Raw genomic sequence first — 27,158 nt, forward strand, 5'->3', positions numbered from 1 at the left:
TCAGCCTGCTTTCGTATATACGCTGCTACGCACATTGCACTCTCGAGTTCTCCGCTCCAGGAGACTTAATCGGTATCGAGTATCAATTTGCATGTAGCCTAGTCAGGCCGCATACGAAAGGAGCGGCTTCTGCGTCGTGTGCGTGTGCGTGGGAGAGGGCGAGACAGGCAGAGAAAGACACAGACGGAGAGCTTCTATGGCAGCCACTTCTCCAGAACTGGGCAAGGTACAATTCTCTGCGTGAAACTGCAGGCACTCGTACACACAACTCTCTCTCTCTCTCTCTCTCTCTCTCTCTCACACACACACACACACACACACACACACACACACACACACACACACACACACACACACACTTGCCAGCTCCCCTTGCAAGTATACTGCCACAACCCATTATACTAGCTTCATTTTCCCGCATGTATATTTTTTCAAGTGTTTGATTCATGTCCATGGAGGGTTGTCTTAACGCAGGAGGCAAAGGATGTGGAAGAGCAGGTCCCTCTGTTTGCTCAAGATGGCTCGGTGAATATCAAAGGCCAACCAGTGCTAAAGTCCAAGACTGGAAATTGGAAGGCTTGCCCATTCATATTAGGTATGCTATGACTTTCGTTCTAGTCGCAGGTTCTTGCAGAAATTCCTTAGAGATCAGCATACTAAGATGAAGGGAGAAAGGTAATACTATCAATTTTGTTAATTACTAGTTGCCCCTTTGTATCCATTGCAAGGAAGCTATCTAGGGAAGATGGCCATGACCATGCCCTGCCTACCTGACGTGTGAAGGCATGGCTATGGCCATGCTCCCTTCTCCCTTCGCAGGGTTGCTACACACATGTTCCTTATTTTATGTAAGTAGGGCAAAGGTTGCTGAACTACAGATAAGATGCTAACTTGATATGTTCATCCCTTATGGAAGTTGAGCAAAGGTTATCGAAATACAGTTGAAATGTTAGTTTAATATTTGGACTCTTGAGTCTTCGGCTAAGAAGTTACGATAATAAATTTCTGCTTATGTCATTATTTGCTTGGACCGGAGATTTGGGAGTCAAAGAGGGCCTATGTAGAGGGGGGTATGTTCCTCTTTGCTGCTAATAAGTAAAGATATACTACTAGGGGCACTCAACTTGAGGGACAATGCTTCCTGGAAGAGGAACTACGCCTCTTGAGTGTCTGCTAAAGTGAAATTGTTAAGTCTTTATCTGTTCTTTGCAGTTCGTTTCAAGTTGTATCATTCATTTCTTGTTGCTACGTGGTGCAGGCCGTTTACAGTTTATCAGAGCCCAGCCTTTCTCTTGCTCCCAGAATCCTCTAAATCCCTGTACCTAGTGCGTTTTGGACCCTCTGTGGGCTGCACATTGCATCTCTTGACAGAGTTCTTGAGCGATGTGCTGATGATTGTTGTTCAGGCTGTTGGGAGCAAGATCTTTAACGAGTTGTTTGAGTTCAGGCTGCTGTCCAGAGTTTTCATATCCGGTTGCAGCCTCATTAATTATCTGATGTTCCTTTCTGCTGCCACTTTGACAAATCTTGCTATATGTCCTTGTACACTTCACACGCTACAAGAGGTTGCGAGAAAAGGAGACGTCCTGCGCTTTTCAAGAGGAAAGATACAGGGTGAGTGTTCAGATAGCTTGCCTGATGGGGTGAAGATGACCGTTTTGTTAGTTGTGTTGCGAAACTTAGAGCTTTGAGGTCCCTATTGGGAGTGGGAAAAACTTGTTATTGTTAGGATGAATTATATTTACACATGTTCATGCACATGTTTCATCCTATAAGAGGATGCAAGAAAAGGAGACTTTAGGAGGGGTGCATGGGGAAACCAATTCTGGCCTCAATGTTTAGGCAGCTTTGTTGGTGCAAGGAAGAGGATTTCTTGTGTGGCTTGTGTTACGCTTCTATTGAGCTGCCAATTGTTGATGCTTCTTGTGAACTTATACGGAATTATATTGCTCGTCTTCATACATGTTCTAACTTCTTGAACAAACCTCATGCCAAGTGAGCTTAAGCCTATAACTTGCATGCTCCCTCAAATATCACCATGTCAGCTTGCATTTTGCGGCGCGTTTTCCAAGGGCCACGTCAGTAGTTCATATGGTCAGTGCCATGTCATTTGTCCGTACAGCCGATTCTCTCTCTCCGTTCAAGTTGGGTGTATCCATGCCATCACTTGTGCCCCCCCCCTTAAGAGAAGAGTAATCGCCCTCAATTACGTTGCAAAAACAGACAGAAAATAGTAAACCAACTTAGTAGACACTGACGCTGTGCAGACATGCAATTCGACTACTCAAACCTTGCACTAGCACAAAAAACATTGGTCACTGAACAACTACAATCACATTCACATCAATATCGATGTTGAGATCTCAAACATGAATCGTGATCATTATGATTTATTTAGCCATCACATCTAGAGCTCACTGATCTCTAGTGGATGTCATGGTGCACTGCAGTGTTAGAAAAAAACCGGGGTCTAGTGTATTGAACCGAATGAAATTATAAAATCCCGGTTAGATATTGAGCTTGCCAAGTTTTAGTGTAATTACCGGCAAAAGCTTCAAATCTTGACCTGAAAACCGGGAGAATTTCAAGTTTTCCCCTTATTTTGTTCGGTTAGGAAAAATTTATTTTTCTAGCCTTGATGCATTGTCACAAATGGGAGCGCACAACAATATCAAATATACTATGATAAATAGACTTTATTATTTAATATTGAAGCCAATTGATAAAATTATTTATAGATAGATAGATAGATAGATAGATAGATAGATAGATAGGTAGATAGATAGGTAGATAGATAGGTAGATAGATAGATAGATAGATAGATAGATAGATAGATAGATAGGTAGATAGATAGATAGGTAGATAGATAGATAGGTAGATAGGTAGATAGATAGGTAGATAGGTAGATAGATAGGTAGATAGATAGGTAGATAGGTAGATAGATAGGTAGATAGATAGGTAGGTAGATAGGTAGGTAGATAGATAGATAGATAGATAGGTAGATAGATAGATAGATAGATAGGTAGATAGATAGATAGATAGATAGATAGATAGATAGATAGGTAGATAGATAGATAGATAGGTAGATAGATAGATAGATAGGTAGATAGATAGATAGATAGATAGATAGATAGATAGATAGATAGATAGAAGAAGATTTTAGCATTAACTCTACTTACCTAGACACGAAGTCCCTTCTTGGGAATCTCTACATCTTGTTTCCAACTCGAGAGTCTACCCCTCTTAGATCCGTGGATCTACTCCCAAACTCAAGGTACGAAACCCTTGGGCTGATCTGGCTCTATTTCTTCAGAGCACTTTTCTCTGATAGAGGGTCATACCTTCCTCTGCTCCTGAGGAGGTACACGTGCAAACAAACACTAATAGGACAAACCGTCTAGACATGAAAAAACATTACTTGTGGAGACTCGAAACTCGAAAAGCAATTCTTCGGAAGAGATCTCTATGTAGAGAACCCTCTCTTCCAATCCTACACTAAGAAGAGGTGTGTCCTTGGGTTTCAACTTTCTTCTCATAAATCAGCCCCGTCTAGGATGTCTATGGGCTTAAAACAGAGAAAAACAGCAGCTTGTCGCGATGGAAACACTCTCTGTAGGTACTTCTTTGCGAATGGAACTCACTTACTAGCTCCTGGCGACATCTGGTGCACTTGGGGCAGCCATGGGGTCCCTCGGTGTCATCTCCTTTGCCAGCTGAAACATGAGAAGTTTTTTGGTGACACTCTCTTCCAATCCTACACAACTAGAGTGCTTCGTTAGCTATGTTCCATTGAATTGAGATTGAACAAAATATTGGAAATTGAGAGAGAGAGAGAGAGAGAGAGAGAGAGAGAGAGAGAGAGAGAGAGATTTCATGAAAGAGTGTTAGATTTTTTTACCTAAGAGTGTTTGGGATACCGATCGTCGTGGTTCAGTGATGTACCTCCACAGAAATTGGTTATTGATCGTAATGCTTTAAAGGGGTACCTCGCCGAAAACCACAAGGAGTGTTAAAGAGTTTTGTCAAGCTCAATGTTCATGATCATACAAGATGTCAATGTTATTGTTTGTTGTTCCATTTTTATGTTTCAAAAAAAAAGAAAACATGCAAGTCTCCTTGCATGGGGCAGTTTGCACAATCTTCCCCAATTTTTATAATACGAGGGAACGTGCCATTCCCACGGCAGCGTGCAATTTTCAATGCGTTCATTAACTGTGTTCTCAGTGTCAAAAATAAAAAAAACGATAATGCTTACTCACTGCGCGATTGAATGTCCATCGCCAATGGACTTCCTTGCATCAACGATGTTGGACATCTACTGCACTTAACCCGCTAGAAGAGACGACACCCTAGGGAGGATACTCTTCAAGAAGTTTTTGTGCTATTGTGAGGACACCACATTTTGTATACATATCAATCAAACCACCACCAAGCATGAAATTGTACTCCCAACAAACGTTGACTAGCGATCATATCGTGAATTCTAATATCTATGGGTACGTACGTGATTGCATCTACTGACACGCATGTCTTCCAGATTCTTTTGTAGGCGTAGTTGATTGCATCTGGATAGAGACCCTTCCTACGATCTTGTGGCGGCGTTCTGCACAACAAGCTCCTCGGGTGCTTTTCGTGCGTTCTGAAGAGCACCATATGTGACGTACACATACTCTTAGGCAAAGCCAAGCACAACTTCTTTCCTGTATCGCTCATTGGCCTTGCTCTTGTTGCGCACATCCCACAGTGAATGCATTCAAGGAGTCCACACCGTAGATAGAAAGATGAAAATAGCCTAGAGCTTTCTGCGCTTGCTCCTGCGGTGCGTATCCTGTTACCAATGCATTGAAAGAGACGCCATTCCCATCATTTAATGCATTCGACAGGCAACATTTCGGGCAAAATGGTCATGTAGAACATGCCCATGTCATATTGCATCTTTGAAATTAATGCCAAAGCTTCCTCACCTGCCCTTGCTTGACATAACTGGATACAAAAGCACTCCAAGAGACTTCTGTTGGTGAGAAACCGTCACTTTTCTGAAGCGCAACACACGTGTCATACTTATCGACAAAGATTGTGCCAAGCGCGACATCTTATTTCAACAACCTCTGAACAACAATAAAAAGCAGATTTTTGTGCCCGTATCAGCCTCTTGCATAGAGACTCATGCCTTCAATGTGGACACGTAGGTGTTACCATATGGAGAGAGGCCCACATCGACATCTTGTGTACAGACATATGCCTTCAAGATGCACGCGTATGTGATTGCATCTGGAAAGAGGTCTTCACTTCAGATCCGCTGGAAACAGTCAAGAGCTTTTTGTCCGTGCTCCTGTTGCGAGTATCTTGCAATCAATGCACTCCAAGAGATGGCATCAGGGATATGAAGCTCCTCAGGCACGTTTTGTGCTTTCTGAAGTGCATCACATTCAGCATACATATCGACCAAGGCATTTCCAAGCAAGAGATTTTTTTGCAACAGCCCTTAACTAACAACAGCAGAGCGAATTTTAAAGCCATATCGGCATCTTGCATACAGCCACATGCCTTCCAAATGCACGCAGTGTGTGATTGCATCTTGAGAGAGGCCCCCGCTTTGCATCCGCTGAAAAGGACGTGGATGTGACGGATTTTCGGAGAGGGAGAGAGAGAGAGAAGAAGAAGAAGAAGAAGAGTATTTTAACGTCGTAGAAAACTATCCCAAAAGGCGGATTTTCTGTCAACGGAGAGAGAGAGAGAGAGAGAGAGAGAGAGAGAGAGAGAGAGAGAGAGAGAGAACGGACTAGAAAGCCGCTATTTTAAACGAGGCCACGTGGACGAACCTCCAGCCAAAATTTCAAAAGAGTCCGCTACGCTAACGAGGGAGAGAGAGAGAGAGAAGAAGAAGAAGAAGAGTATTTTAACGTCGTAGAAAACTATCCCAAAAGGCAGATTTTCTGTCAACGGAGAGAGAGAGAGAGAGAGAGAGAGAGAGAGAGAGAGAGAAGGACTACAAAGCCGCTATTTTTAACGAGGCCACGTGGACGAACCTCCAGCCAGAATTTCAGAAGAGGCCGCTACGCTAACGAAGTAAAGAAGAGGTGTGTCCTTGGGTTTCAACTTTCTTCTCATAAATCAGCCCCGTCTAGGACGTCTATGGGCTTAAAACAGAGAAAAACAGCAGCTTGTTGCGATGGAAACACTCTTTGTAGGTACTTCTTTGCGAATGGAACTCACTTACTAGCTCCTAGCGACATTTGGTGCACTTGGGGCAGCCATGGGGTCCCTCGGCGTCATCTCTTTTGCCAGCTGAAACATGAGAAGTTCTTTGGTGACATGTTCCTCTGCATCACCATCGCCTTGATTGAAATCTGAAGCAATGTGGGGTGAATTCTGGCGCCTAACTTTTTTAGTGCCTGACAGTGAGGGAGAGAGTGTTCTGGCAGCAGGCAGGATTAGGGCAGAGGGGTCCCCAAGTGTGTGTGAGAGAGAGAGATCGCTTTCCTTCTTTAAAAAGAGAGAAAGAGTGGGGCGCCCTGGTTGGCTGCTTTTTTTAATTGTGGCTGCCCACGTATTAAGTGGGTGGCCAGACACTCTTAAAAATGGTTTGAACCTGCGAAAAAACTCACTAAAACCTTATAAGCTGAAAACAATGCTTACACACTCACAACCGAGGCATCCCTGGATGTAGTTTCATGCACAGATGCAATGCGAACATAGATTTCTTTATGGGAAAGCATTTGCTTTCCCGAAAAGCAACTCGCCTTTTTTTTTTTTCAAAAGGCAACTGCATTTCCTCAAAAGTTTCCTGCGAACCCATCTTCATTCAAGTGCTTGCCTTATTCCTTGTGCACAGTTCTAACTCAATTTGAAATACCTCATGACTATGGAATATTCCCTTTTCGATGCTCCCATCACCCACCATGCAACGCATCAAGAATACCCATCACCTAGTCCTTTCTCACCAAACTTACGGTATGATCTCATACCATGACGCATCAAAGATGTTTGTTCCGGATGGTCGGATACTTTGTCTTGATGCTCTATGTCACCCATCCAATGTGACACATCAGAAGTACCTGTTCTTGGTGGCCCTAGAGATATTCCCGTACACAACGCGTCCATCATTACTCTGAATGACGCACTAGAAATATCTGTACTCGGATGTCTCAAGCGAGGAAAACCCTCTTACTTATAAATTCAATAATTCATGGAAGAATATTCTAAAATATTCTTCCTGATGTCTCAAGCGAAAAAACCCCCTCTTATAAATCCAATAATTCATTTAGAATTATATTTTCTTCAGATAAAGCTAATTTAGCAACATGCACTAAATCTTGTCGTTTCAACATTCGTATCACCTCGTTAGTGAATTGAGATAAAATGCTGCAGACACTTCATCTCACACGTACTCAAACAAATACACATTTGTAAGAGTACATCAATCAATCAGTTTTAGGGAATTCCAAACATAACATAATGGTAAAACAATCTATGTCCGTATCATACATCATCACTCAACAGAATACTGCTAGCACAATCAACACCCTTTAAATGTTGAAGATAAGTTTGTTTGAGTCTATCTCATTTTTGGCAATGTGTGACAAAGGAGTGGAGTGGCTCCTCTCTTGTCTAGCACGCATTGCACGAGAGAGAACCCGTTGATTCGATGTGAATTGTGGAATAGACGTAGCTATACGAAAAGTCTCAAGGTAAAGCTCTAATATATGAGGAAAGTCTCCCTCCTCCATCTATTGCGTATCAAGAGCATGTAGTTCCTAAACTCGACCAAGTATATCTGGACCAGCTTACCCTTCACTTTCCTTACCTTGTGTGCTAGGATCTGCTCAGGTATAAGAATCTTCTCAATCTTTTCTACCTCTAGTTGCTCCTTTGGCTCTCTGTCCTCTGGCGTCTCTCTCTTGAAAGGCTCTAGACTTGTATGAAAGGCATTATGAATCCTTCAGGTATCTGACAACTTCAGTTTGAAGGACACATCATTGATCATTGATCTTTTCCAAAATTTGGGCTATTCCTGCCTGTAGCTAGGAGCCTATGATAGCACCCCCAGCGCCCTCTCTTTCTCCAAATGTTCCAACGCTTGAAGGAGACCGTGTCGTGTCGGAGTTGCAAGTGATCACGACAAGTTAGAGTACGGAGGTCGTTTTTCGATACTAGGAGCGACATGTGAAGTTGTGCATATGCTTTACAATTCATTGCTTTTGTGTTTGTGCTTTTTTGCAGGTATTCCATCTCGGAGAACGAGCAAGGGGCTTCAGCCTACGCCCGAGCATTTCGGAAACAGAATCCGAAACGGTCTGCGGAGCTTCACGGTGTGAGTACATGGGAAAGGTATGTGAGTTGAGAGCTTGTCTCTCGAATTTTTCTAACGGGAAGGAATTGACCATCAAGTCCAAGATCTAGAATGGAGGGGTTGCTCTGGTTCTTGTGCTTGTAAAGAGATTCTCCCTGAATAAAGATTCTCTTTAAGGGGGGGACCAACCCATCTTCTGATCCCCAATACTATGTCGATCTTCTCCCTTGTCTCTGTTGGTTAATATTCTATTTATTTTCAGCTTATTGATTGTTCGTGTGCGCTCTCATTTGTGACAGAAGCACCCAATCATATTGGTCTTTTGCTTCAATTACCCTTCCTTGAGAGGTATCCCGAAATTGTTTCCCCACTTTGTACCTGTCGTAGATCTCACCAAAATCGAGGTTCTTAGCATACTCCTTCCATCGGAATCTTGATGATGCACAGGTATAACAGCAATTATTTGTAGCTTGCAAGACAATGCATCTGAAACCACGTTATTCTTTCCCCTCAAGTACACTATTTGAAATCGAAATTGAGACATGACTTTTGCCCATCTCATGTGTTTCTCTAACAATTTGGTCTTGGACATGAAACACTGCAAACTGCGATGTCCGTGTACACTGCAAAATCTGCACAAGTAAGTAATACTTCCATTGACTTAAAGCATGTATCACTGCTAAGAGTCTCTTCTCGTAAATTTGTGCAACCCTCTCAATAATTGAGAGCATCCGACTCTCATAAGCTATTATATGGTGCTCTTATTCTAAGAACGCACCCAAATTGCGTCCACACGCATCACATCAAACCTCACAAAATTTATATAGGTCTGGTAGAATCAACACTAACTTTTGCTGGAGGCGCTCAAATGCTGCAATGTGTGGAGGTCCAAGTGAATGGTACCCCTTTTGGGTCAGGATATGCAAAGGCGAAGCAATCTCCAAAAAGTGTTTAATGAACGGCCTATAGTAAGAGTACAAGCCCAAGAAGAAGCTCTTCACTTCATCCACATTCCAAGGCCAATTGCGAAGCATCAACTTTTGCTGGATCCATAGAGACACCCTGGACATAACAATGCGTTCTTAGAAATGTATCTTTGGCAAGAACTTGCCCTTCCTTCCATTGATCACCAATCTGCATTCCCGCAACGCTTTGAACACTAGTGTTAGATGTTGACGATGCTCTTCTTTGGTATTGAAGAAAACAATGATGTCATCAAAGAATGTGCCCATGTATTGTCTATGCTGTCAAAACATGATATACATCATTGTGTTGAACATTGTAGGAGCATTTTTGTAACAAACTGCTGATGTGTCGACCTACTGAAGAACGGAGCTACCGGCCGAGGGGCCTAAAAAGAAAAACAAGTAATAGAAGAAGTGTCACAAAGTGATAACGTGGTTGCCAGAGAGCAGAAACCCTAACCCTATTTTTGTTAGAAACCCTAACTGCTAAAACCCTAATTCTGGAACCCTAACCCTAAAACCTGCAGACCCTAATCTTGGAAACCCTAGCCCTAAAACCTGCAAACCCTAATTTTGGAAACCCTAACCCTAAAACTGCAAAAACCGTAACCCTAATCCTGAGGGCAGCGGGGAGATTTTCGCGTTTTGCGCTGGTTGATGACGTGGCAGGCTGTACGGATTTTCGTGATTTACGTTGGTAGCTTTTTGGCTTTGCTTTTGGACCAGAAGCTTTTGAGTTTTAAAAGCTTTTTATTGTAATTGCTTTTCAGGCCAACGGCCTTTAAATATGAGGCTAGGGCTCATTCTCTGGCATGCTTCCTGGAGAAGGTGCAGAGTCTGGAGTACCGGCTTGTACTGAGTTGATGCAATATAAAGAAAAATACCGAAAGGGGCACCAAGGTTTGGGGCCAATACTCTCTGGGGTGGAATTCCGCCACTCCGTGTCGCGTGTACTCTCTCTCTTTCAGTTCAGTTGTTATTGAAGTGCTAAAAGTCTGTTTAGTCTGTTCTTTTCTATTGGCACGTGGTGCCCGCCTTGTGACAATGGTATCAGAGCATCAGTTGTGCGCTTTTCTGAAAGCACACCGGTCCTACACAAGAGCAGACAGAGCTATTGGAATTTTTATTTTGAGAGATCTTCGCCCGCCAACCCGGACTTATTAGCCACTCCCACCCTTACTTCATCGCACATCGGGCACGCTCCCGTCTTCACCGCAAGATCACTTGCAAGAGAAGGATCCAGATTTGTTTCAAGTCACTGTTTTTTTTCTCAGAAGCAGTACCATGCAGATGTTGATGTCTATAGCTACCAAGCAGCATACTCCAAGTACTTGGCAAGCTTTCAAGAAAATTTTTGCCCGAAGTTATATGGTTTTTGACATCTTCCTTCGGAGTGCAACTTTTGGCATAGTGGGTATCCTGAAATGCTTGCCATGGAAACCCTAGCAGATTATAACTTGAAGTTTCTCGACATCTCTCAGTAGATGTCTCTTCACGAGCAGATGACCTTGGAGGTTCGATGTGAGATGTGATTGCTATCTCTTGGGACTACCATCGCCGCCAACGAAACACTGTCTGTCCAAGAGCTGATGGACCATGTTGTGCTCGGCTACGACCTTATGGAATGAACCTAACCCTATTTTTGGTGCAGGTTTAAGGATGGAAAGTCAGTCAACTTTTCGAGCTCGACTGATGTCGAGATTGCTTTTTAAGTTTGAAATCTGTTTGAGAACTTGTTTGGTGATCGTGTTTGGAATTTGTTTGAAATGGATGCTATCTGTTTTGAACCTGTTTTGGTGCCGATTTGAATTGTTTGACTCTGGTTTGATACTGGTTTCAATGATTGGTGATTTTACTCCCGGGTGGAGAAGTGAGAAATACCGTTTTGGTATTGTTTGAACCTCGGAACGACATAGGTCGATGCCTGGGGAGCGTTTCGTTGAATGTTTGAAAACCTCCGAACGACGAAGGCCGATGCTTGGGGAGCGTTTGGTTGTATGCTTGTAAAATAATTGTTGTTGTGACTCCCGGCCTGGACCTGGATGGTTATGCGGGAGGAGTATTAAGAAGTCTGAGCAATGGTTACTCTCACCACCTCCAAACGACGCAGGCTGCGGTCTGGGGGGCGTTTGGTTGTAAAAGGCCTCTATATCTCTCGGCCTGGACCTTTTTAGGTTACGCAGGAGGAGTGATGAGGGAGTCGTTGAATATCTCCCAGCCCGAACCTTGTTAGGTTATGTGGAAGGAGCGTTCATCGGCGGCTTTATGTTTCTATGTCTTGTAACATGCATATGTAAACATTTGTGCTGCATTGTGATGTGCCAACCATTGAATACTCCTAATTGGATGAGATTGCCTGGGTATGTAATTTTAGTGCATCAAGACATCCGTGGAAGATCAGTACGGTCTGGATGTGATGGCTAATTTTACTACGCCGGGATATCAAGAGTTCCGTTCTGGACGAAAGGAGAAGCTAACTCCTTGATCAAAACAACCGAAAGGAGAACCTAACTCCTTGATCGAAAGAGCAGAAAGAAGAAGCTAACTCCTTAATAAAAAGAGCAAACTGATTGTCCCTCGGAAATTTTTGAGCTAACTTAAGTTGTTTTGCAGATATGCTGTAATCGAGGACGATTACTCTCTTTCAAGAAGGGGAGATGTAACAAACTACTGACGTGTCGCAAGAACGGAGCTACTGGCCGAGGGGCCTAAACCCTAAGAAGAACAAGTAACAGAAGAAGTGTCACAAAGTGATGACGTGGTTGCTCGAGAGCAAAAACCCTAACCCTAATTTATGCCAAAAATCCTAACTGCTGAAACCCTAATTCTAGAAACCCTAACCCTAAAACTTGCAAACCCTAATTCTGGAAACCCTAACCCTAAAACTGCAGAAACCCTAACCCTAACCCTAAGGGCAGTAGGGAGATTTCCGCGTTTTGCGTTGACTGATGACGTGGCAGGTTGTACGGGATTTACATTGGCAGTTTTTTGGCTTTGCTTTTGGACCAGAAGCTTTTGAGTTTTAAAGGCTTTTTACTGTAATTGCTTTTCAGGCCAAGGGCCTTTATGTCAGGACACTGGCAAGGCCAGACTAGACAAGGGCAGGGCCGGGCTAGGCGGTGTGGAACGGGGAGTCCAACTAGGGCAAAGGGCCAGGGGCTTGCCTATATAATGGGTGGTTGGGTGGTGGACTCTCATACCCTAGTTCCCCTTGTCTAACATTGGTATCAGAGCTCAGGGGGGAGAGCTATGGAGGAAGGGGGCCTTGTGCATCTCTCTCTCTTCTCTCTCGGTCGTTCATGAAGAATCATGGAGAAGATCTCTCTCTCTCTCTCTCTCTCTCTCTCTCTCTCTCTCTCTCTCTCTCTCAATCAAAGAGGAAAGAAATCTCTCTCTTGAGAGCTATGGAGGGCGTGGTCAAGGGCCTTCGGAAGACGAAGGCCGTAGAGTTCTTGGCTACATGCAAACCGCGTCGGGGTTCACGGCGTGTGCAGAGCTGCTTGACAAGCCAAGGAAGCCGTCGAAGACCCGCGTGCACGGAGGCTTGGGCCGAGAAAAGGACCGAATTCGACCTTCACCAATTCAGGCCAGGGCGGGCTTGTTAGGGTCGCAAGGCCTTGGGGAGGAATTCCCGACACGGGCTCGACAGCTGTGGAGCATCACAGTGCGCCCGGCTTGCAAAGAAGGTAGCGCGCAGGCGGCCCGCCATGGCAGCGCAGGTTTGAGGTTTTTTTTCTTTTTTCTTGTTCATACGCGGGCGCCCAGAGTGTAGGTTTGAGGTTTTTAAAAAAAATCTAAAGCCTAAGTAAGGGGGTATGCCCACCCCGGGCACACACCCCTCACTGGTTTGCCCTCTTGCTTGGCCAAGCTCGGCGGTCCGAGGCCGATCAACTGCCGAATTTTAGGACGACGTCCCAGCAGCAGAGCCTTTTTTGACCGTGGCCGTTCACGGCATGGAGTACACACAAACCCCTCCGATGGTGACATCCATGGATGGAGTGGGGGGGTATAAGACATAATTGTGCCATGCAAGGGCATGTAGGTAAGCATACGGTTTTCGGGAAGATCAGATAGGATTGGCAAAGCATGCAATCCTATTGGTGCAACTTGGACAAGGACCTCGGCCGCAGGAAATAAGGCATCTATTGAACCAAGCCAACACGATCAGGCATGTTGATGCAAGTATTTCACAAGACATCACATAAGCTGTCGATGGTGAAGAAAGTTCTTGATCTTGGCCGGGACATGAACGGATTATCAGGCTCGCAATTTCAAGTTCTTGCAATTTTCATCGTTTTATGTATATAATTGTATTGCAAGACTATGTTCTTATGTTGATCTCGGCCATGGTGTCCGGAGAAATTATCTACGGGTCTAGTCTGACCAAGGTCAACATACTACGTCCAATACTGGTAGTCATTACCATGATTTGGACTAAGGAGCATGGCTCCTATAGAGATAACCTCTATACAGGTTTTTACGAGGCAGGATTGTCTAGCAATAGACCCAACTCAGGCATGGCCTGTGCCTTATAAGGCATCGGTGATTGGCAAGGCCGATTATTCTTTCAATTCTAAGCAATAGGCAATTCGAAATGGTGAAGTCGAATCCACTGTTGACCATGTCTATTGAACCAAACATCAATATCTACAAAATCACTTCTTGATTTTCTTCTTGCGGGCGACTCGTTAGATTCTTCCGGCGGCAAGCTTCGTCGGTAAGTGTACTTAATAAGGTACGCAGTTGATTTACGCAATTGATTTTTGGTTACGGAGCATCTGCTTGATAGCTACGACATGCAATAGACATGCATACATTTTAGGCCTACACATCAATATGGTTATGGAGTTGATTTTTGGTTATGGAGCATTTGCTTGATAGCTACGACATGCAATAGACATGCATACATGTTAGGCCTAAAATGTATGCAATAAACATGCATACATTTAAGGCCTACACATCACAAGCATGGCTTGTGACAATTACTGTAAGCACCAAAAATCTGATTGGTTTAAGGATTGGAATCAAGCATGGCCTGAGTACCAACCACCTTGCTTTGCAGCACGGCTTCTCAGTGATTCAATTTGGATGCAACAGCATAGCAAAATTGCAATGTTTTGGAATCTCAAGGAGACATACAAGGCCTTTTACTGCACCTGTTGAAGAAAGCAAGTTGCTCGGCATGGCCGACTCCTTGTCACGGTTTCTTTACCCTGACGGAGAATGTTTACCACACAGTACTGGTTAATTTCAATTGAAATTGCTCGACACGGTCGATTAATTTTGTCATGATATCCGCAGCCACATCCGTTGGCTCTCCACACAAACACATTTACGTGAAGCAGGGCTTCAATTTACGACTCTTGCATTGAGTTTTTTTCCTTTCCGGGTAGGCCATGAGCACACTCTTTTGGGGAATTTCTCCATATGCCTGCAGGATATTTCCGACCAACTTTCTCTCGCGCAACGGAGATGGTTATGCTCTACATTTGAGCAAATGTTTCTTCCGACATCTCAAGACAACTGGTTACAGCAGGATGACCAGGTTAGACCATGTTCAATATTGTTTATTTTTCCATGTTTATACATTTACATTGGAAACTAATGCTTTTGTACAAAGCAAAGTCCTTTGACAATTTTTTATGAAGCAAAGCTTCTCCCTTGTGCCAAAGTATTGCCCAATGACTTGGAATCACGAGCAATGGCACAGAAGTTTGAAAAAACTGGCAAAATAGGGCATATCACCTCATAGAATCCCTACCAGTTTCAACTGTGCAGGGCACTAATGGTTATGGCTCTCACGTTGGAGGCCATCACTTTCGCCAAGGGCTTAGCAATCAGTATGCACGGCATGGTAACCAGGTGGCATGAATTCCACCGCTTCTGAGATTACGCTTCCGCTATCACACCAAACACTCTGTAACTGACAAACTAAGTTCTGGATTGTTTCAATTTATGGTTGTTGTCAACGCACAATACCACTAAATGGAATTTACACCTAGGACTTAGTTCAACGGCAAGGAGCCATATTAACTCATTTTTGTCAAGTCACGACCCCATACATGGGAAGTGGGTCCAGCTGTGGCTTAGGTTTTCAGTTCCCTCTCTCGATGAGAGTGGTATACAGACCAATTGTTGCATGCTTATAGGATAAGCTGCAAGTCCGGCATAAGATGCGTCAAAGGACACAGATTGGGCACAACATATACAAACTCGTCACTTAAGGAAAGTTCCTCAGCCCAGCATGCTATTCTTCTCTCTCTTTTTCTTATTTCTCTCAAGAATAATGAAAACTTCCTAAGAAGATTTTCATACATGTTTTGTTTGGAAGTCAACATGAGCCAAGGTGCTCTAACTCTCAGCTAGAAATGGCCAAGATGCCATTCACATTAGTTTTCATCGGTTTATCGATTGAACACTAGTTGTCGTAAGAGCTAGGAGCCACACAAAGGCTTGCTAAGAGCCATTGTCAGATCTTGGGTAAGACCAAACTATTTGCAATTCCTTCGGTGATTGTTCTTAGGATCGAACAGATTAGCCCAGTGGCGTACACATCGAACATCTCGACGTTAATGGACGAGCAAGAGTCTTGTCATTTCGGAGGATTAGGGTGTCATTTTTGCACTATACGTTTCTAGTGCAACGCTGAAGTTGCGTATTTGACACTCTTGCACTTACATCAGCTGAGCTATACCATGGAGTCTAGAGGCAGCAAACAGTTGCGACAGCATGGCTGTTGATATGAGCTAGGCATCTCACTTGTGTGGATTTTTTGCTCTCTCTATAGCACTACGGGTGTCTATGGCATCACAGTTTTGGGGTACGACCGAGCGGGTGCTTACTAAATCATCCCATACGCATTGAGGATCACAATTTGATCTTTTATACTTTCAAGGAAAGAATTCCGCAATCTATCACGCGGTAGCGGGAAAATTCAACTTTTTAAGTTGATTCTCATCATTCTGTACACGGTTAACTAGGTTGGTTACCATTACTTGCTAGTTGCGCAGTTCTACAAAGGGTCTTACCAAGGCGTTTGGCTACGTAGCTTCTACCCAACGGGTTTGGATTGCGAAGGCAACACCCAGGGTTTCTAGTGCAATGTTGCTTCTTTCATTCAGTTCAATCTCCAGGTACGCATCTATTGATTTGGTGTTATTCCAGTTTTTAGTATGCATTGCTTGGTTTTTTCAAGTCGTTTAAATACGCTTGAATATTTCAGGGCCATGTCAAGGGCAGGTCAAAACAAGTATTTTGGGCGGTAGTGTCCAAAGTACATTATGCTGTTATGAATCCACTTGTAGGATTCGATTTGGCACATGTTGTCACATGGGATACAACATGGTCTAGGGATTCAAGGAGTTCGGTTTAGCCAGTGTGGAGCAAAGAATGAGGGTTCCTCTCACTCTTGTCACGAGTGTTTAGAGTTACCTCCACACACAAGTACATCTTGACCTTGAAGGATGTTCTTTTTTACACATCCTTACATGAGACATATTCCATATGTGGCGAATATGAGTCTCTGGACTGACACTGGTGCCATTATTTCAATTATGTGTCACGACAAAGTCCCTAGGTGCTGGTCACATCTGTTTTATAGACCATTTTCAGCACAACGTATCGGGAGCAATTTCAGTGGCCAAAAATTGTCGGATACTTAGCATGACTTGTTCACGTACAAGTATTACTAAACAACATTACAGATGGTTGTTTATACATATAGCAAGGCTATAAGTTGTTGACGAAAAAGTCTCATTGTCTGTACCTAGAAGTGATCAATGTTTCACCTTCTATTGTGATTCAGACATTTCAGCTAGATTTGCAAAAGATTGCAACTGAAAGTATTTAGTTCAGAACTATTTACATTCCTTTTAATGTGTGCTAAGCACATCACATTTGCCATAAGTATTGGCACGGATCACCATGGATATACATGTTCGGATCTGTTTATTGCTAAATGCATGCACACTAGGTGTTATGGGCCCTAGTGTTTCGCAAAGGATGATTTAGAACGGCATGCGTATTCACCAAGTCGGTGCTTATGAAGCCTTCTGCACTCGGTGTGCATTCTCTCAATGAGTTGATTTTTCGGTCTACCAATCACCAATAGAGGTCATGGCTCGGTTTGGGTGCTTGTGGATTTTTCAAGTTAACCACGATGGTTATTCAGCCAATTGTTGATTCCTCAACAATGTGGTATGATATTGTGATCCCCGTTTACTTGCCATCTAGTACGACTGCCTGTAAATCGTGGGGAGAACACACCTCCGTACTTATCCAAGGGGATATACAGATTACAAAGTGTAATCTTGTGCTAAAGGATATGCAAGTGCGTACGTTAGCACCAAGCGATTCAATTAGTAAGCATTTATTGCTCTTCTTGGAGTTTACTTACTATTAGTTAATGCATGTTACAACTTGGTAGTCTCTTCATGTATAAGTCAGGTTCTCAACCTTGACACTCGTTCGGGTGGGGTTGTTTACTGATGAAATTTGAGAATAAGTCAAGGACTTATACTTGGCTGATGATTTAGGTCAGCAAGTTACTTTCACAGAAAGTGAAAACCGGTACTCTTTCAGGTATATCTTTGTCGTGATAACTTGTTTAACATGCTCATGTGTGTTCTAAATGGAGTCTACACACTATGATTGGATAGGAATCGGTAACACCAGATGGTTGCATATGAACAACAATGAGAAAAATCAAGATGTTACTCTTGGTTTCATTGAACCTCCTGCTGAACTGTGTTCTGGTCAACCAAACAATTGGATCCATGAAGGATGCCACTTGGGAAAACATTAGTGTTCTTAAGAAGAAGTTTCCCACTTTTGTTTTCGAGGACGAAAACTCTTCTTAAGGGGGGAGTAATGTCAGGACACCGGCAAGGCCGGACTAGACAAGGGCAGGGCCGGGCTAGGCGGTGTGGAACGGGGAGTCCAACTAGGGCAAAGGGCCAGGGGCTTGCCTATATAATGGGTGGTTGGGTGGTGGACTCTCATACCCTTGTCTAACACTTTAAATATGTGGCATGCTTCCTGGAGAAGGTGCAGAGTCTGGAGTACCGGCTTATACTGTGTTGATGCAATATAAAGAAATACTGAAAGGGCCGCCAAGGTTTGGGGCCAATACTCTTTGGGGTGGAATTTCGCCACTCTGTGTCGCGTGTCGTCTCTCTCTTTCAGTTCAGTTGTTATTGAAGTGCTAAAAGACTGTTCAGTCTGTTCTTTTCTATTGGCACGTGGTGGCCGCCTTGTGACAAATTTTCAAACCAAAAGGCATCATCAAAAACTCCTACAATCCAAAGAACCTCCTAAACACGGACTTGTATACTTCTCCAAGACTTATCCCGATTTGATGATAGCCATTACTAAGATCGATTCGACTGAAACAAGTAGAACCTTGTAATTTATCGAGCAGTCTTGGGTATTGGAAACCTGTTCTTCATACTAATCTTATTAAGAGCCCGGTAGTCTATGCACATCTTCCAAGACCCGTCTTTCTTTTGTACAAGTAGCATTGATGAATAAAGGCGAAGAACAAGGTTGGATCAAGCCTCTCTCCAAAAGATCGTTGACTTGCTCATGATCTCTTCTTGTTGATTTCTACTCATTCTGTAAGGTGGTCGCTTAGTGATCTTTATTGCTCAAGGTTCCTTTTAGTTCTTAGGGAAAGAGAGAGCTTTCCGTCTTGTAGAGTTCTGTGGTCACAAACAAAGTGAGTGGATTGTGCGTGCAAGTGAATGAGACTGAGAGAAGGAGAGAGAAGAGATACGACACCAGAGACGTTGTAAAACCCTCCTCTGAAGGCCCCACTCTCGTCTGCGAGAGTGGTCTACTTTGATTGCACAAAGGTGTACAATGCGAATGCAATGGACTGATGCAATGGGACTATGCCGATGACGACGACGATGGCTGAAATCTGAGATCTTCTAATCGCTGAATTTCGGGACTGTTTCGGTGGCTGAAAATGACTGTTTTGGCTGCGTTTTCTTGGCTGAAAAATGAGGTTTCTTAGGGCTGAAAATTGATGGTCTTTACGGGCTGAATCTGCTACACTTCAGGTGAATATTGCCGGTCTTAATTTGCTGCTGAAATCCAAAAAGGCCAGGGACTGAAATTGGTTCTTTATGTCGCCGGGGTTCTGCAAATGCAAAAACGCTAGGCTGATCTGCTGTGCACAAATCGCCAAGGCTGATCTGATGCAAAAACGCTAGGTCTTCTGTGGAGAAAACGCCAGAGTAGTCGCGGGGGTTGGTCTTGCTGAGAAGTTGCTTGTTGAGCAAGGTGCTCCTGCTACCTCTTCTGCCAGAAAGTGCTAACTTGGGTTTGCTTATATATTAACTTAGCAAAATTGCCCTATCTACTTTTGTTGGAAAGTCACTTAAAAATAATAAGTGAAAATAACCAATAAATAGGAAAATAGGCTAAATGCACTGGAAAATTCCCCTAACTGATGCTAATGGATTCTGATGGGAATTCCGATGATCATGCTGTGTGCAACCGGAGGATATTGCATCTATGCTAAGTGACTGGGCATGCACGGTCTACGAATAGACTCACAAAAGTGCCAGATCACTGCTAATCTAGACTTGACTGAACTGACTGAACCCTGCTGTGGTGTAGCTTGTCCACGGACACATAGGGTTGGGATGTGTCACGTGACATCAGATCCTCCATAGAAGAAGAATGTCATTAAGGCCTCTTTGGGGTCTTCTAGGGCCCTTTAATTTGGAGGTTTATGAATTTGCATTAGCATTAATCCTAGATTCTTTGTAGAAATAAAAACTAAAAAGAAAACAGACAAAACTAAAAGTTAATGGTTTTTTGAGGGTGAATTCCTCCTTTGCAAGAAAACCATTCTTGGAAACTTTGAAATGGATAGGTTTTTATTTTACTTATTTGTCGAAGTCTGGGTAGGGCAATTTACCGAGTTTGCTATATAAGCAACCCTTGCCTCCATTGTACACACATTAAATTATTCATTGCCAAGGTTGATTGCTTCAAGAGTCTCTCTCTCTCTCTCTCTCTCTCTCTCTCTCTCTCTCTCTCTCTCTCTCTCATGCTCACTCTCCTCGATCTCTACGCTTCCGCATCGTCGTCTTTGACATGGTATCAGAGCCGTGTTCTTGAAGAGCCTTGGCGGAGGAGGAGCCGCACAAAGAAGAGAACCTGTGAAGAGTTTCCTCTCCATCATCACCGGTGCCTTGCCTCCCCACACACTACTGTTGAGTGTTCAAAATGCTGCAGTACTACGTCGTGTGGCCTTCCCCTTGCTGTTGCCGCTATCCAAAGTTAGCAAGCCGCTAGCGTTTCAAAACGCTAGTCGGCAGCACCTAATCGGCAGTTCACGACACTCGCCTCCCCTGCGTTTTAAAACGTGCAGTCGGCAGCTTGCTCAACTTGGGCTGTGTCGCTGCGAGCATGTTGAAACGTCGACTACGGCGACGACAGCTCTACCCGCCAATGTTCTAAAACGCTTACGTCCCCTTCCCTTGGCTGCCGGCAACCAACTCCTACCCACTGCGTTTTAGAACGTTGCGGGTAGGTAGCCCTCTTGTGAAGTTCACGGTCACACCTTCCCCATCTCATCTGCGTTTTAAAATGCCCTTCCTTTGTGCTTTCTTTCATTACCGACTTTTGTCCCTTATTATCCCCCTCTTGGCGACGCAATCCTCAAGGCACCCAAAATTTGCTTTAGGGTGAAATTTAGAGGAGGGAATCCAAGGACCTCTCATTGCTTGATCGACTTTGGGATAAGTGAAAGAGGACACTCGAGCTTTGAGCAGTAATTTGGGAGCGAGGAGAGTGGAGCCCATAAAGGGGTCTTGCCGGGCGGCTTGGAAAAGGCAAGCATATTGGAGCTGAAGAGAGGAATAGCAGCTTTTGCGGAGCTGTTTGGGAGTAGTAGAGGAGTGGAACAACTTGGAGATTTTTGCGGCTTGGGATTTGTGCAGCCACCCTTGGAGTGCGAGAAGGCTTTACCGGTTACCAAATCTTGCAACTTCAACATGAGCCCCCCTTGCTCGAGCGCCAGCGACGTTAATAACCAAAGCCAACAAATGGCTATGGATAGCGGATCAACCATCTAGTTAGCGGCCTATGCATTGACACAGTTCTCAAGGAAACCGTCAAATTGTTTGGCTCGAGATTGTGCAACGAAAAGCAAATGGACGAATCCTCTAGAGGACAGAGGCAAAGGCACGCTTGACAAGAATGGCAGTACCAGCACTCAGTTAGCTGCCTTGGTACCCACAAGGTCCAACAACAGTTGTTAGAAATGTGACATGACGACGCTTTGTTTGGCTCGGGAGTTTGAAGCCAAAGACAAAAGCAGGAACTCACAGGAGAACAAAGGCAAAGGCAAGCTGAACAGAGATGATGGTAATAAAGATTTGACAGAGGAGATCGGCATGGCACACGTGGTGGAGACCACAGTGGCCACGACACCAAATTTCTAGTCAAGAGGCAGTTGGCTCCACTAGCTTCAGTTAGAGAGAGGCTTGTGAGTAGGCAAACAGTGCTCTGTATAATTAATTTTGACCCTTTTGTTGGAGTTCAAATTACTAGTGTTTGAACCCGTGGGTCGGAGTTCAAGACACATGTCACAAATTGATGACAAGGTAGTGCAACCCGGACACACACACTCAGCAAAGTGATGACGTGGTTGACCGTACGGGACGCCCGAAAACTACGTTGGCAAGTAGTCCATACGGACCCCGAAAAACGCGCTGATTGGTTGACGTGGCAGCGTATGGATTTTTCGCGTTTTACGTTGGCTGTTGACGTTGCCTGGCTGTACGGATTTCAACAATCAGCACTGCTGCTTTTTGTGGCAGATTTTAGCCAAGTTGCTTTTGGGAAACATTGCTTTTAAGTTTTAATGCTTTTGGGGCTCTGCTTTTAGCAACTCTTGTAATCTTTATAAGTGACCCAAGGGGGGCTCACTTCTCAGAGCATGTGGATGTAGAGTCTGAGAGCAAGCACCTGCGGGAAGTGTACTTTGCTCAATGATTAATATAAAAGAAATACCGAAAGGGGCGTCAGTCTTTGGGGCCAATACCTCTTGGCATGGAACTACGACGGGCCGTGTTGACTCTTAAATTTTTGTGAAGTGTTTTGAATTGAATCTCTGCTGTGTCGCGACAGAATCTTGACTTGGGGTGTCCAAGTTTGTTACAACACATGCATCTAGCAGGAAACTAATCAAGACGTATCTAAAACACTATGGATGAGTGCACCAATCCATTGTTGTTGGTCGGATTATGGACAGAATGTGTTCCGCAGTTCATTATCTTTGAGTATTATATTTTGGACGTGATGTGTTCACAGTTCACGAATGGGATTCTTGGATTGGTCTACATTTGAAATTTTCTAAAAAGGAAATTGATGCTCAAGATGGCATTCTTCTAAGGTACAAAGTTGAGGGTAGCAAAACCGAGGTGTATGCAGTAGTCCAAGGCCTTCTACTGGGGTGTCCATGGTAGCTTCTTCATCGACTTGGTCTCACTATTGATGTCCACTATGAGCTGGAGAGGATGTTGAGTTTTGGCATCTCAAGTGAACTGCCCATTGTGATCCCATTATTTATTTTGGCTTTTAGGTATTTATTTTACTTATTTGTCAAAGTCTGGGTAAGGCAATTTACTGAGCATGCTATATAAGCAACCCCTTGTCTCCATTGTATACACATTCAGTTATTCATTGCCAAGGTTGACTGGTTCAGAAGACTCTCTCGTGCTCACTCTCCTTGGTCTCTACGCTTCCGCATCGTCGACTTTGACACATTAAAGGGCCCTCATAGACTCCAAAAGGGCCTTAATGGTTGAAGCTCCGATGCCACTATAACCAACAAGACGTTTGTGAGGCAGTGGATCCACAACAAACACATGAGTGAAACTTGAAAACCGTTTCAACACTTGAACTTTAGAGAGACGGAGTGGCAGAGTTCCACTCTTAGATGAGTTGGCCCCTAAGTCAGGTGCCCCTTTCCTACTAAAAACAAGTTTCAAGCATCCACAAAAGTGACATTGCTAAAGTTGGTGCCCAAAAGTTCCCAAAGTTAACTGCTTGCCATAGCTATGTTGAAAAGTCAATTGCCATGTCCGCCCCCATTTTGTGACAGAAAATGCGGCGTCATTTGCGGGTGCCACATCAGCCGTTTGGATGGCCAATGCCAAGTCGTCAATCTGTATAGAAAAGCTATGTTTCGTAGCAGGTTTATTTTGAGCACTTTTGTCCTTACCCAGAGGACACACACATGTGCATTGTTTGTCCCAAAGGCGGACTTAGGCCTCTAGAAGGTGTTATTAAAGCTTTCTTTCTTTCTCTCTCTCCCTTTTGCACAAAAGTATGGCTTGTGCCCTTTGCTAGCACAAACGATATTACAAAGGAGGCAGACTCTGACAGTTGCAAAATATAACTAAAAGCCACATAACAAGATACAACCATGGGTAACAAAACCCCTCAAGATCACGAAGGAACACAAAGCTGAGAGGAAAAACCAATGGATCTGAAAGGTATAAGTGCAATAGAAAGTTGAAGAGGCTGAAGACTCAAGTACAGTGCTGCACAAATCTGCCCAAGACAAACTGCAGCCCCAAGCGGTACCACTCTGCCAAGACGACATCCTCTGATAACTTCCCTGACGTGGCACCCACTACCAGGACAGCATAAAGCTGGACCACCATCCACACCAATAACAACAGCCCACACTGAACACCTTGCATACTGAAAAGCTGAATCCAGCACAAGGAGAGGGCCACATTGAACTTGCATAGAGATCTTCACAATAGCAGGACAAGTCAATGAAGACATTAAATGAAATTCCATCATAAATTGCATAGACATTTTCAAAGTCAACGGAGATGTCACCCTTCAAAGTTCAAACCATCTATTGACGGCAAAAAACTCTCTCTCTCTCTCTCTCTCTCTCTCTCTCTCTCTCTCTCTCTCTCTCTCTCTCTCTCGGGATAGTTACCAACGACGTTAAAATACTCATCTTCTTCTTCTTTTCTTCTCTCTCTCAAGTTTGTAACGGATTGGTCTCATAGGTCATTTTGGCCTTTTGAGGACGTTAATATATCATTTCATTTCATCTCTCTCCCTCTCTCTCTCTCTCTCACACACACACACACACACACACACACACACACACACACACACACACACACACACACACACACACACACACACGATCTTAAGTTGTTTGGTAATGTGCGTGTGGTGGATATTGATGAGATTCGACAGCGACCGATGAGAGATTTCATTTTAACCCACCACCCCCCCTCCCTCTATCTCGTTTCAGCTCCGGATCAGCTTCAGATTCATTTCCTTAGTGTATTAGTTTTAGTTCTTTGTACTTTCCGTACTCAGACATGTTATCAGATTCACCAATTGTAACTTTCTGGTCTCATAGGTCATTTTGGCCTTTCAAAGACGTTAATATAACATTTCATTTCATCTCTCTCTCTCTCTCTCTCTCTCTCTCTCTCCCCCCCCTACAATCTTTTGAACTTAAGCTGTTTGGTAATGTGCGTGTGTGGTGGACTCAGTTAAGTCTGTTGTTGGAGCTAGTTGTCCTAACTTTTAACCAAAGCATCATCCTTGATGTGCAGGCAATGAGACTAGTGAAAGGCTTGCTTACTATGGAATCAATACAAACTTGGTGACCTTCCTGACTAAAAAACTGAATCAAAGTAATGCAAGAGCATCTGTGAATGTCACGAACTGGTCTGGAACTTGCTACATTACCCCTTTGATAGGGGCTTTCTTGGCTGATGCATATCTTGGGCGTTACTGGACAATTGCTGTCTTCTCGGCCATCTATTTTGTGGTAAGCTATGTCTCCATTGTAAATTAGAAGATGCTGGGAAGAACAGTTTTGTGAGCAAATCTGTTGACAATGCTGCATACACACTTTGTGACAGGGGATGGTTCTTCTGACTTTGACAACAGCTGTTCCGTCCCTTGTTCCACCTAAGTATGGTAGCGCAACTATGGGTCAGCTTGCTGCATTCTATCTTTCACTTTATCTCATAGCTCTTGGTACAGGAGGGATAAAACCGTGCGTGTCTTCTTTTGGTGCGGATCAGTTCGATGAGAATGATGAACGTGAAAAGAAGAACAAAGTTTCCTTCTTCAACTGGTTCTACTTCTCTGTCAATATTGGAGCTCTGATAGCTTCAAGTGTCCTTGTATACATACAAGACAATGTTAGCTGGACGTGGGGTTTTGGAGTTCCTGCTGCAATGATGGGAGTAGCTATTATAAGTTTCTTCTCTGGGACTCCGCTTTACAGGCATCAAAAGCCAGGAGGAAGTCCTCTTACAAGAATTGCTCAAGTCTTAACTGCTTCTTTCAGCAAACGCAGGGTTGCACCTTCGTCAGATCCAAATCTTCTTTACGAAACTACAGATTGCTCCATCCAGGGGAGCCGGAAGCTTGAGCATACCAATTTTTTCTGGTAAGCCTGCATTGAAAGTGCTCTTCTTGCAAGATTCCCCTTATCCTAACAGGCATTTTGTATTGTGAAGTTGCAAAGGTATGCCAGACAGTTCAGTACATGGGGTAATGGTCTATGGAGTGCATGAGTGTCGGGCGGGAAGTCAAATGCTTGATAAAATATCAAGTATGCATGGCCATAGCTTTCATAAAGCTAACACGTCATTGTGCAAGCTTTCAAGGTTTACACATTGGAGTTTTATGAAAGCCATTGTCCTTGCTTGTGCAAACCCTCTTGAACTGCCTCTTGATCATCTGGTCAATTTTTGTGTTTCCTGTGCAGCTTCCTAGCTTATATTTTGATCATATGAGCAATGTTTGCGTTTCCTGTGCAGCTTCCTAGACAAGGCTGCGACTCGAATTGAAGGAGAGAAAGGCAACCCAAGTGCTTGGAAACTCTGTACAGTAACTCAGGTTGAAGAGGTCAAAACAATTGTCAGACTTCTTCCAATTTGGGCCACTGGCATTGTTTTTTCGACGGTTTACTCACAGATGTCGACTCTCTTTGTGGAGCAAGGTCAAGGCATGAATAGATCGATCGGACGCTTAACAGTGGGTGCAGCCTCCTTCTCCCTATTCGATACCCTTAGTGTCATAATATGGGTCCCTGTCTATGATCGCCTGATTGTGCCAATTGTACGCCACTACAGTGGAGATGTGCGTGGTTTTACCCAACTTCAAAGGATGGGCATTGGGCTTTTGATTTCAATCACTTCAATGATTGCTGCTGCTATTGTGGAGATAAAAAGGCTAGCAATGGCAAGAGAGTTGCAGCTTCTTGATCCTTCGGTCAACACGCCGATAGTGCCAATCAGCGCATTTTGGCAGGTACCTCAGTACTTTTTGGTGGGTGCTGCAGAGGTTTTCACATTCGTAGGGCAGATTGAGTTCTTTTATGATCAAGCGCCAGATGCAATGCGCAGCCTGTGCAGCGCGCTCTCGCTCACAACGGTGGCATTAGGCAATTACCTTAGCTCCCTGCTAGTGACTGTTATTACCAAGATTACTGGCAAGCCAGGTTGGATTCCAGCCAACAACCTGAATATCGGTCATTTAGACTATTTTTTCTGGCTCTTAGCTGTATTAAGCTTTTTGAACTTGCTTTGCTATCTCGGATGCTCGCACTGGTACACCTACAAGAAGCCCCATGCAGAAAAAGAGGGTGGTGTAGGGATCTCTATGGTCCCAGGCAAGGAGGGCTCTCAAAAGCAAGGTTAAGAGCTCCTCTGTACATAGCATAGCTTATACTCTGTGAAATAGCATGTATTTAATTGAGAACAAAAGATACCATTGATTCCATTTTTCATGTATAGGGTGAGGTCCCTCCCAGTATTCTTTAGGTGAATGTAGTAAAGCTCTCTCCTTTCAAACAAAGTAGCTTCATATGGCTATGATTACAA

At 43.9% G+C, this 27,158-nt stretch overlaps 1 protein-coding gene and 1 pseudogene across 1 annotated transcript; one reads left to right on the forward strand and one right to left on the reverse strand.

Moving 5' to 3' along the window:
- Nucleotides 1–27,158, forward strand: LOC147439271 (protein NRT1/ PTR FAMILY 8.2-like). The gene is made up of 5 exons (XM_086485139.1): nt 1–226; nt 475–595; nt 24,873–25,090; nt 25,185–25,720; nt 26,094–27,158. The coding sequence occupies exons 1-5, from the start codon at nt 197–199 to the stop codon at nt 26,974–26,976; spliced, it is 1,788 nt and encodes a 595-aa protein (XP_086341265.1). The 5' UTR covers nt 1–196; the 3' UTR covers nt 26,977–27,158.
- LOC147439272 (uncharacterized) lies at nt 2,622–5,092 on the reverse strand (annotated as a pseudogene).

This window comes from Adiantum capillus-veneris, chromosome 16 (assembly GCF_014529385.1).
Source record: "Adiantum capillus-veneris isolate H3 chromosome 16, ASM1452938v2, whole genome shotgun sequence".
NCBI classification, from domain to species: domain Eukaryota; kingdom Viridiplantae; phylum Streptophyta; class Polypodiopsida; order Polypodiales; family Pteridaceae; genus Adiantum; species Adiantum capillus-veneris.

What these genes read in the sequence shown, in the direction of transcription:
- LOC147439271 (XM_086485139.1), top strand. Translation starts at nt 197, where the DNA reads ATGGCAGCCACTTCTCCAGAACTGGGCAAG. An exon ending in GGCTTGCCCATTCATATTAG is followed by an intron (nt 596 to 24,872) that starts GTATGCTATGAC and finishes CTTGATGTGCAG; the next exon opens with GCAATGAGACTAGTGAAAGG. An exon ending in TCTCGGCCATCTATTTTGTG is followed by an intron (nt 25,091 to 25,184) that starts GTAAGCTATGTC and finishes ACTTTGTGACAG; the next exon opens with GGGATGGTTCTTCTGACTTT.